Source organism: Ranitomeya imitator, chromosome 3 (assembly GCF_032444005.1).
Source record: "Ranitomeya imitator isolate aRanImi1 chromosome 3, aRanImi1.pri, whole genome shotgun sequence".
In the NCBI taxonomy this organism is placed as follows: Eukaryota; Metazoa; Chordata; class Amphibia; order Anura; family Dendrobatidae; genus Ranitomeya; species Ranitomeya imitator.
The window spans coordinates 216,104,631-216,117,071 of record NC_091284.1 but is presented as its reverse complement, the minus strand read 5'-3'; the positions used below and the strand labels follow the sequence as shown (position 1 = coordinate 216,117,071).

At 46.0% G+C, this 12,441-nt stretch overlaps 1 protein-coding gene across 2 annotated transcripts in view; it reads right to left on the bottom strand.

The window, feature by feature from the left end:
• LOC138672003 (synaptonemal complex protein 1-like) overlaps positions 1 to 11,846 on the bottom strand; it is a 133,096-nt gene extending 121,250 nt beyond the window's left edge. For both annotated transcript variants that reach the window (XM_069760090.1, XM_069760091.1), the window contains exon 1: positions 11,650 to 11,846. In XM_069760090.1, the coding sequence (XP_069616191.1) occupies positions 11,650 to 11,681 (32 nt within the window). In that variant the 5' untranslated portion in view covers positions 11,682 to 11,846. The remainder of the gene's footprint in view (positions 1 to 11,649) is intronic.
• Between the last annotated feature and the right edge of the window lie 595 nt (positions 11,847 to 12,441).

The following is a 12,441-nucleotide window of genomic DNA, read 5'->3' as shown; positions in this document are numbered from 1 at the left end:
CAGGAGGGAGCTCAACAACAGAATTCACAACAGATACGTTTATATTTTTTAATTCTTTTATGTACCGTATTTTTCGGACTATAAGACGCACCCAGGTTTTAGAGGAGGAAAATAGGGAAAAAAATATTTGAAGCAAAAAAAGTGGTAAAATGTAATAACAGAAATAACATACTATTATATGTGGTGTTATTATATATAATAGTATGTTATTATGTTGGACGCTACGGGACCAGTGTGGGTGTCTGTAAAGTACAATATGAAGACGCTGGAGGGTGAGTATAAGAATGGGGGCACAGGGCTTATAATTAAAGCACCACTCCAGCATTGAAAAATAACACTGAGTGCTGCTTTAAAATCCCATGGGAGAACTATAACTCCCAGCATGTCCTGCAGATTCTATGGCATGCTGGGAGTTATAGTTCACCACAGGAGTGGCAGAGTGCTTTATGCTTTATTGTGTGTTGAAAAGACTAACCTTTTAATTGTGGCAGCCAGCCAGCTATGCTGTGGTGAGGTAAAAAGCTGGAGCATCCCATGGCTGCACAGAGCCCTCCCTCTTGTTGCCTCTCCACAGCACAGGTCATAAGAGGAAGCTTGCAGATTCTAGTGCGGTGTCTGAAGGACCTGTGATGACGTCAAGAAGAGGGAGGGCTCTGCGCTGTCATGTGATGTTCCATCCCGCCCACTTCATGACATCACACAGGTCCTTATGACTCAGCATCCAGCACAGCCCAGGCAGGTATGTGGTGATCTTGTCTCCCCTGGCCCCTGCTGCTGCCCCCTCCTCCACTGGACACACAGTTCTCCCCAACTGCTGTAGGAATCCAGCGCTGGGGAAACCATGTGTGTTTCAGTGAAGGACTATTCATCTGCTGCTCCCTATTCACTGCTCAGCTGACAGGTGGGCGGGGAAGTGACTAATGAATATTCACTGCACTTTAATAATCGGGCTCACATGGTTTCCCCAGCAGGGCAGTGGGGAAATTTTTCTGCCTCCTGCAAGTGGGATCCCAGTGCGATCCCACTCGCCGCTGCCCCCTCCCCACGTTACATCCGGACGAATTCCGCATTGTGTAAATCCACTAGCATAGGGTGGATGTGGCTGCTTAAATATCCATTGGTAGCGCAGTGTGGAGCGCCATCCGGGACCCGGATCACACAACGCGGAATTCCCTGCTCCCAAAACAAACCCCCCCTTCATTTGTTCCGATTCCTACGGGCAAAACGGTATACGGACAAACTAAGCCAACCTAGCGTATAGTAGATGTCTTAGAACCACATATACACCGTCCCGGACAATCGTATATTGGAGTAAAGGCCTTGCATCCATAACTTGGGGGAAAACAGGGCCGTCTCCATTTTTGAATTTAGTAGAATACCTTAATATCACATGACGAAATACGAACAACCACAAAGGCACCGTATTGTGATCAAGGCCACCGTGTGGTCGAAACGTTAAAATTATTGCCCTGTTTCGTCTCCATCTTCGCATCCCTAATAAAATGTTCACTTCAGCAAAATTTATTTGAACTGGATGAGTGCAGTGATTTGACTTTCCTTTAAGCGTTTAAGGGTCCTCGGACTCCGTTCACTTGCACCATCGAACTCTGCCTACAGTCGAGTGCTAGCTCTCCGCCCTTTCTAATGCAAAATTATGGACACCTTGCATGGTTAGTATCTAGTAGCAACCTTTTTGGAACGTATCTGACCATTCTGTGTCGATTAACTGATCAATATTTCTGCATTGATGCCAAATTATTTTCTTAACCTAAACCACATTTTGGAGGGTTTCAGCTTTCAAAAGAATAATTTATACAACCAATGGATGAATTTAACGTCAGGTTATAAGCTTTTATTTACATAACATGGATAAGCGACATAACTTCTGTCAGGGAGTGTACATCTGGGCAATAAAAATGAAAAAAGCATATACAGAATAGGAGGAATAGGGCTAAGCAACAGCACATGTGAAAAAGACTTGGGTATACTAATAGATCATAAAATGAACATGAGTCAACAGTGTGATGCAGCAAAAAAAAAAAAAAGGCAAATTCAATTCTGGGATGTATTAACAGAAGCATACTGTCTAGATCACGTGAAGTCATTATTGCCCTCTACTCCTCTTTGGTCAGACCTCATCTGGAATACTGTGTCCAGTTTTGGGCACCACATTTTAAAAAAGACATCAACAAACTAGAGCAAGTTCAGAGCAGAGTGACTAGAATGGTGACCGGTCTGCAAACCATGTCCTATGAGGAACGGTTACAGGATATGGGAATGTTTAGCTTGCAAAAAAGAAGACTGAGAGGAGACTTAATAGCGGTCTACAAATATCTCAAGGGCTGTCACATTATAGAAGGATCATCTTTATTCTCGCTTGCACGAGGAAAGACTAGAAGCAATGGGATGAAACTGAATGGGAGGAGACACAGATTAGATATTAGAAAAAACTTTTTGACAGTGAGGGTGATCAATGAGTGGAGCAGGCTGCCACAAGAGGTGGTGAGTTCTCCTTCCATGGAAGTTTTCAAACAGAGGCTGGACAGATATCTGTCTGGGATGATTTATTTAATCCTGCTTTGAGTAGGGGGTTGGATCAGATGACCCAGGACGTCCCCTCCCACTCTACCATTCTGTGATTCTATGAGAAGACACCAGTGCAAACAGAATAGAAGTCATGGCTCTGACTATACATACAGTTAGGTCCATATATATTTGGACAGAGACAACATTTTTCTTACTTTGGTTATAGACATTACCACAATGAATTTTACACAAAACAATTCAGATACAGTTGAAGTTCAGACTTTCAGCTTTCATTTGAGGGTATCCACATTAAAATTGGATGAAGGGTTTAGGAGTTTCAGCTCCTTAACATGTGCCATCCTGTTTTTAGAGAGACCAAAAGTAATTGGACAGATTCAATAATTTTAAATAAAATGTTCATTTTTAGTACTTGGTTGAAAACCCTTTGTTGGCAATGACTGCCTGAAGTCTTGAACTCATGGACATTACCAGACGCTGTGTTTCCTCTTTTTTAATGCTCTGCCAGGCCTTCACTGCGGTGGTTTTCAGTTGCTGTTTGTTTGTGGGCCTTTCTGTCTGAAGTTTAGTCTTTAACAAGTGAAATGCATGCTCAATTGGGTCTAGATTAGGTGACTGACTTGGCCATGCAAGAATATTACACTTCTTTGCTTTAATAAACTCCTGGGTTGCTTTGGCTTTATGCTTTGGGTCATTGTCCATCTGTAGTATGAACTGAGCACACAGTATGGCTCTGAAGACCTCAGAATTCATTTGGCTGCTTCTGTCCTGTGTCACATCATCAATAAACACTAGTGACCCAGTGCCACTGGCAGCCATGCATGCCCAGGCCATCACACTGCCCCACCGTGTTTTACAGATGATGTGGTATGCTCTGGATCATGAGCTGTACCACGCCTTCGCCATACTTTCCTCTTTCCATCATTCTGGTCGAGGTTGATCTTGGTTTCATCTGTCCAAAGAATGTTCTTCCAGAACTGTGCTGGCTTTTTTAGATGTTTTTTAGCAAAGTCCAGTCTAACCTTTTTATTCTTGATGCTTATGAGTGGCTTGCACCGTGCAGTGAACCCTCTGTATTTACTTTCATGCAGTCTTCTCTTTATGGTAGATTTGGATATTGATACGCCGACCTCCTGGAGAGTGTTGGTCACTTGGTTGGCTGTTGTGAAGGGGTTTCTCTTCACCATGGAGATTATTCTGCGATCATCCACCACTGTTGTCTTCCGTGGGCGCCCAGGTCTTTTTGCATTGATGAGTTCACAAGTGTTTTCTTTCTTTCTCAGGATGTACCAAACTGTAGATTTTGACACTCCTAATATTGTAGCAATTTCTGTTTTCGCAGTTTAAGGATGGCTTGTTTCACCTGCATGGAGAGCTCCTTTGACCGCATGTTTACTTCACAGCAAAACCTTCCAAATGCAAGCACCACACCTCAAATCAACTCCAGGCCTTTTATCTGTTTAATTGAGAATGACATAACGAAGGGATTGCCCACACCTGTCCATGAAATAGCCATGGAGTCAATTGTCCAATTACTTTTGGTCCCTTTAAAAACAGGTTGGCACATGTTAAGGAGCTGAAACTCCTAAACTCTTCATCCAATTTTAATGTGGATACCCTCAAATGAAAGCTGAAAGTTGGAACTTCAACTGCATCTGAATTGTTTTGTATAAAATTCATTGTGGTAATGTCTATAACCAAAATTAGAAAAATATTGTCTCTGTCCAAATATATATGGCCCTAACTGTATGTCCAAAGAAAACAAGTTATCACCTTATCTGTAGGATAGATAATAACATGCTGATTGGTGGGTCTCCCACCAGTTGAACTTAAGCCAATCAGCAGATCAAGGAATTTTTATCTCCGACAGGGAACTTTATACATGTTACAACATGAAGAGCCAGGTCGGACGTCCAACTGTCGCTCCATTCATTCTCTAAATAGTTGTTGGAAAAAGCCAAATGTCAGCCCAACAGAAAGTAAATGGAGCAACAGTCGAGCAAGCATGCTATTCAATTGTAACAAGGATAAAGAATCCTTGTTCTGCAAATCAGAGCAAGTCCCTGCAGAGAGTCACCGATCAACAAGTCATCTCCTATCTTGTGAATGGTGGATAACTTGTTTTCACTGGACAATGTCTTTAATATTATTGTCACAAAGTGACTGTCCTGGCATGACATGACCTGACGAAGGGACGGTCACAAAGCGGCGAAACACACAAGGGTACACCGGGGACACTTTAGCAACAGTGGGCCCTGTCGGTAGGGAACAGGGAATGGACACCTAATGCACTCACCTGAGGTTGTGCCCTGCTCTTACTAGCATCCCTATACGGGTTCTTTCAACCCATCGCCGAGCAGGATGCTTGGTCCCTCACTTGCCCTGCTTCTATCCCTAAGTAGGGAACTGGCAGGTGAGAGCTCCGGTCCCATCGATGCACTAATACAACACAGGGGAAGTTACAGACAACAAAGGGACAAAGAAACAATAACACCAAACTTAGCTTTCTCTGCTGCAATGCACCGCACAGCAGAGTAAGGCACCAGATATCAGTATTCAGCTGTAGAACCATAGCATCCAGCAAGCTCCTTCTCCAGCTAGATTGGTCTCCAGAAGGACCTGTATAACCAACAGTCAGCTGATGCATCAGGAGACCTTTTAAATTAAGGTGGGAGTGGTCACCATCCACATCAGCAGAACTAACAGCAATGCAATTACACCAGCAGCCACCGGGGAAAAACTGCATTAACCCTCGACAGCCTGAAAGGAAAAAAGTTTTAATCTGAGAGGCCAGATCTGCCACAGATCCAAACATGGATTGTGACAGTAACCCCCTTTCAATAAGTGGCCTCTGGACACTCAACACTGGACTTCACCAGATAACCTATGGTGAGGGCGCCTCGATCCACCAGAGTTCACCTCGGCAGTCACATGACCCTCAGGTTTATGGCAAACGCGGCCTGATGGAAAAGCCAACAACGTAGGCTCTGGAGGTGCCACAAATCTCCAGAGCGCCAACCTGGGGAATGAGTTGTGTACATGCATAACTGGGGGTAACTCCAACTGAAAAGTCCCTGGGCTGAGAATGGCCGACACTCGATATAGCCCAATCACCCTGGAACTCCAGGTCCCAGTTGCACACTTCCACCTGATGTTTTTGGTGGACACCCATACATATTCATTCACACACAGGTCCAGACCAGAACGTTTATTTCCATGCATATGTTTGCCACAAGAAGGTGAATTCTTTGAGGAATTGACAACAGAGGCATTCCCCTGTGTCACCACACACACCCCCACAATGTGCAGGGGGAACCAACACCATACCCTGACCCCTCCTCCTAAGGGGACTCCGACACTCAGGGTTAGCTTGTAGAGAGGGTTGAGTCCTGCCCCTACTACCTGGCAGCACCTCTGCTGCCCCCACTGGAGAAGAAGAGGTAGGTTGTAGAAGGACGGCAGAGATAGTTGCCCCTGGGCAGACGCCCTCACATGACTGATGTCAGCTGACCACTTTCCTTAACCACCAATCTATGACCAGGTTGTGTTTTTTCAACCAAGGGAGTCCTAAAACAATGGGTCTTGGCATTCCCCCCAAGACGTAGCACTACAGGGCTTCCTCATGACGAGTCCCTATATGCAAGTGTATATCATCCATGACTTGGGTCACCAATCACTGATTGAGTGTTACGGAGTCAATGGCCTGGACGCTTAGGGGTTCAGTTAGTGTCCTACACCTCAGGCCATGGGTCTGGACAAAATGAGCATCCACCGGATTGACACCTGCTCCACTGTCCACAAGCACAGGTATACACTCAGTTTCCCCGACAACCACCAATTCAGCTTACAAGGTACACTAAGGAGAAGAAATGGAGGAAATATACACTCCCTGGTCACCGCCCTCCACACGACCAGGGGTACGCGGCTTCTTAGGTGGTACAGGTATTTTGGCGAGAGCTGGGCAGACACCGATAAAATGACCAGTCAGCCCAAATTAAAAACATGCTCCCACACGACGTTAAACCACAGGCAACCCCGTTTGGGAACCTACTCCTCCCACCTGCATGGGTTCGTCCACCTGATCAGGTGTTTCCCCCTCCCTAGCAAGGACTACCGGGGGCACATTTGGTGTATGTCTCTCCCTCAAGCGTCTATCTACCCAGATGGCAAGGGACATGGCGGCCTCCAATGACCTGGGGGTGGCGTACTGCACAAGAGTATCCTGCAACCTTGGAGACAGACCCTGCTTAAAATGGCTCCTAAGGGCAGGGTCATTCCACTGTGTGTCAGTGGCCCACCTCCTGAACTCCGAGCAGTACTCCTCAGCCGGCGGACCCCCCTGCTTGATTTTACACAGTTGGGATTCCGCCAGGGTGACGCCATCAGGATCCCCATACACAAGCGCCAAAACCGCAAAAAAATCGTTTACCGACCGTAAAGATGGAGAACCGGCCAGCAGGGAGAAAGCCCAGGACTGAGGACCACCCTTAAGAAGGGAGATTATAATCCCCACACGATGTTCCTCACTCCCCGATGAATGAGGGCGGAGCCTGAAGTACAACTTGCAGGCCTCCTGAAAAACCAAAAATGTATCTTTCTCTCCAAAGAACCTGTCAGGAAGAGATACAGTGGGGCAAAAAAGTATTTAGTCAGTCAGCAATAGTGCAAGTTCCACCACTTAAAAAGATGAGAGGAGTCTGTAATTTACATCATAGGTAGACCTCAACTATGGGAGACAAACTGAGAAAAAAAAATCCAGAAAATCACATTGTCTGTTTTTTTAACATTTTATTTGCATATTATGGTGGAAAATAAGTATTTGGTCAGAAACAAACAATCAAGATTTCTGGCTCTCACAGACCTGTAACTTCTTCTTTAAGAGTCTCCTCTTTCCTCCACTCATTACCTGTAGTAATGGCACCTGTTTAAACTTGTTATCAGTATAAAAAGACACCTGTGCACACCCTCAAACAGTCTGACTCAAAAACTCCACTGTGGTGAAGACCAAAGAGCTGTCAAAGGACACCAGAAACAAAATTGTAGCCCTGCACCAGGCTGGGAAGACTGAATCTGCAATAGCCAACCAGCTTGGAGTGAAGAAATCAACAGTGGGAGCAATAATTAGAAAATGGAAGACATACAAGACCATTGATAATCTCCCTCGATCTGGGGCTCCACGCAAAATCCCACCCCGTGGGGTCAGAATGATCACAAGAACGGTGAGCAAAAATCCCAGAACCACGCGGGGGGAACTAGTGAATGAACTGCAGAGAGCTGGGACCAATGTAACAAGGCCTACCATAAGTAACACACTACGCCACCATGGACTCAGATCCTGCAGTGCCAGACGTGTCCCACTGCTTAAGCCAGTACATGTCCGGGCCCGTCTGAAGTTTGCTAGAGAGCATTTGGATGATCCAGAGGAGTTTTGGGAGAATTTCCTATGGTCTGATGAAACCAAACTGGAACTGTTTGGTAGAAACACAACTTGTCGTGTTTGGAGGAAAAAGAATACTGAGTTGCATCCATCAAACACCATACCTACTGTAAAGCATGGAGGTGGAAACATCATGCTTTGGGGCTGTTTCTCTGCAAAGGGGCCAGGACGACTGATCCGGGTACATGAAAGAATGAATGGGGCCATGTATTGTGAGATTTTGAGTGCAAACCTCCTTCCATCAGCAAGGGCATTGAAGATGAAACGTGGCTGGGTCTTTCAACATGACAATGATCCAAAGCACACCACCAGGGCAACGAAGGAGTGGCTTCGTAAGAAGCATTTCAAGGTCCTGGAGTGGCCTAGCCAGTCTCCAGATCTCAACCCTATAGAAAACCTTTGGAGGGAGTTGAAAGTCCGTGTTGCCAAGGGAAAAGCCAAAAACATCACTGCTCTAGAGGAGTTCTGCATGGAGGAATGGGCCAACATACCAACAACAGTGTGTGGCAACCTTGTGAAGGCTTACAGAAAACGTTTGACCTCTGTCATTGCCAACAAAGGATATATTACAAAGTATTGAGATGAAATTTTGTTTCTGACCAAATACTTATTTTCCACCATAATATGCAAATAAAATGTTAAAAAAACAGACAATGTGATTTTCTGTATTTTCTTTTCTCAGTTTGTCTCCCATAGTTGAGGTCTACCTATGATGTAAATTACAGACGCCTCTCATCTTTTTAAGTGGTGGAACTTGCACTATTGCTGACTGACTAAATACTTTTTTGCCCCACTGTATCTTGGGTTCTGGTTGAACCTGCACCTGGGCCGAAGCCCAAACCCCATCAACTGCTGCAGCACCATCTCACCACGCAGCAACTTAAACTCCTCGGTGAGGGTCTTAAGCAGTTGGGCAAAGGCCTGCATTTGAGCCATGGCTCACCAGAAAAAATGGGTTGGTTGGTTATAATGTCACGAAGTGACTGTCCTGGCATGACATGACCCGATGAGGGGACGGTCACAAAACGGCGAAACACACAAGGGTACACTTTAACAATGGTGGGCCTTGTCAGTAGGGAATGGGCACCTCCTGCACTCACCTGAGGATGTGCCCTGCTCTTACTAGCATCCCTATATGGGTTCTTTCAACCCGTCACCAAGCAGGACACCTAGTCCCTCACTTGCCCTGCTCCTATGCCTAGGTAGGGAACTGGAAGGGGAGAGCACTGGTCCCACCGCTGCACTAATACACCACAGGGGAAGTTACAGACAACAAAGTGACAAATAAACAATAACACCACACTTAGTTTTCTCTGCTGCAATGCACCGCACAGCAGAGTAAGGCACCAGATATCAGTATTCAGCTGAAGAACCACAGCACTCAGCAAACTCCTTCTCCAGCTAGGTTGGTCTCCAGAAGGACCTGTATAACCAACAGTCAGCTGATGCATCAGGTGACCTTTTAAAGGAAGGTGGGAGTGGTCCCACCCACATCAGCATAACTAGCAGCAATGCAATTACACCAGTGGCCACCGGGGAAAAACTGCATTAACCCCCGACAGCCTGAAAGGAAAAAAGTTTTAATCTGAGAGGCAGGGCCGGACTGGGACTAAAATTCAGCCCTGGCATTTGAAGGTACACAGGCCCACTTGTCGCATGGTGACTGTATAATATATTTGTGCAACTGTAGGTCACAAGATGTGATGTGAGTGTAACAAGACTATAGACTCCAGTATTACAGCTCAGTCCTATTTATTGCTCAAAGGCCAGGGTCATATGAGCGTATAACATGGCTGAGTGCTATGTGATAAAACATCGTATAGCACTCGGCCCAGTGTTATCCTTTGGTGCAGCTCAAATCTGCGATTATTTTCTCTTGTTGATTCGGCATGAGAGAACAATCACTGCAGGCTGCGATAGGCAGAGACACTTGGCTCACTCACACCCACACAAGTCTATGGATGCATGTGAAACATCAGACAGCACTCGGATGTCATTCCAGTGCAGTCTGATATACATTGATACAAGTAATGGAGGAGATGGAGAAATTACTCCGTCTCCTCTATGGCCTGACTCCGTGTATATCGGATTGCACTGGGGTGGTATCCGAGCGCAGTGTGATGTTTCATTCAGACCCATAGACTTGTATGGGGGTGCAATTGAGCAGAGTATACTGCCAATTACAGCATGCTGCCATTGTTCGCTCATGCCGATTCAATATGAGAAAATAATCGCTGAACTGCTCTACCCCATAAAATAACACCGGGCTGAGTGCTATTCGATAAAACATCACATGGCACTACCCCATGTTGTTTGTGTGAATAAAAAACTGCACTTTATTCACACTCCGCAGATCCAGTGTCTACAGTTCTGATGTCACATCAATAGTGCTGCCGCCAATCAGGTGCTCAGCAGCTAATCCTCTGTAGCACTATTGACGTGATGTCAGAGATGCAGACAATAAAAGACACCGCTGCAGCAGAAGTTTATATTCTTTTGCAATAAACTGCACAGGGCTAAATCTTCCATTGTACTGTATATACAATATATACTGTATATATATATATATATATATATATATATATATATATATATATATATACTAGCTATTGAATGAACCTGTTCTACGCCCGGGTGGCGAGCATTTATATTGGTATATGGTCTCCATGCTGGTATGTGATGCTTCCATCCTGCACCCTAATCTTGTCATATGCTGCTACCATCTTGCGCCCCCTTCCTGTCATGTGGTGCTCCCATCCTGCGCCCCCATTCTGTAATGTGCTGCTCCCATCCTGTCATGTTCTGCTCCCATCCTGCGCCCCCATCTTGTCATGTGCTGCTCCCATCCTGCACCCCCATTCTTTCATGTGCTGCTCTCATCCTGCGCCCCCATCCTGTCATGTGCTGCTCTCATCCTGCGCCCCCATCCTGTCATGTGCTGCTCTCATCCTGCGCCCCCATCCTGTCATGTGCTGCTCTCATCCTATGCCCCATTCTGTCATGTGCTGCGCCCCCATTCTGTCATGTGGTGCTCCCATCCTGCGCCCCCATCCTGTCATGTGCTGCTCTCATCCTGCGTCCCCATTCTGTCATGTGCTGCTCTCATCCTGCACCCCCATTATGTCATGTGCTGCTCTCATCCTGCACCCCCATTCTGTCATGTGCTGCTCTCATCCTGCACCCCCATCCTGTCATGTGCTGCTCCCATCCTGCGCCCTCATTCTGTCATGTTCTGCTTCCATCCTGCGCCCCTATCCTGTCACCATTATAAAGAATAAATCAACACAATATATCATAAAAAATAGGAGTACAGATGTTATCAAAACGAATCAAAGGTAATTCAAGTAATCACAGAATATACCCATAGCTGTAGGAGGCGGAGCAGTGACGATGCAGAACACTGCAGGATTGCACCACTGACTGTGGCACAGCATGTGACAAGCGCCCTATACACACCTCCTCCGAGTGCAGATATATTACTAGGCAGCCCCCCTCCATGGTGGTAACTCTCACCAGTTCATTGCCCCTTTTATTGTGGCAGCTGCTGCAGTGCATTAGTATTGTGACCTGGTGATGGTACAGCTGCCCTTTTTCTGCTGTGTACTTCTCACGCCTCTGTCCCAGACACCTCTACACTGCTTGGCACACAGAGGCTCCCTCCCTGGTACCTGTAGTTCACCATCACCACAGCTCCTTGCATTACACACTCGATGCCAGCTCCTATTGGGGTCTTGCAGTCACTATTGCGGCACCTCACACCTGTCCGGCGCTGCAGGGGTTAATGAGCGCTCCTACCCCCATCTTGGTCAGGTGACCGCAGCGCCCGCAGGCATTATCACTCTCCTGCGGGCGCTGCGGTGCAAGCACGTCCTTCTCTGTGATATGGATCACATGACCTCCAGCCCTGCTGGTATTCTGATCCCGCCTACACATGCATGTGACTGAACACATGCTCATGACATCACCGAAGGTCCTTTAGCTTCCTTCCTCTTAACTATTTAGCTATTACCGACTTTCCTGACCAAGAACGGATCGAGCGGCCCACTACAGGCACCGGCCTTTCTGGCATTTGCCAGAAATGCCCGATGGCCAGTCCGGCCCTGCTGAGAGGTCAGATCTACCACAGATACAAACATGGATCGTGACAATTATATTGTACCTATATGTCCCTTTTTCACTGACAGCACAGTTTTAGTAGGAATCACTATTATATTACGGATTTCCATGTTCAACTAACCTTGCAATCCTTCTGAATATTTGTTAGGTCTTCTTCAGTCTTCCTGGACATTTCTTCTTTTTCAGTGACAATATTTTCATATGCTATTTTAAGATTTGTATACTTTTTCCTGATAATTGAAAACAAAGGAATTTGCAATAAACACAATACCATTGGTGTAATAACTGAAAGACATGAAATACATATTACAACAAGGAGAAAAAGCAACTAAAACAGTCAGGAC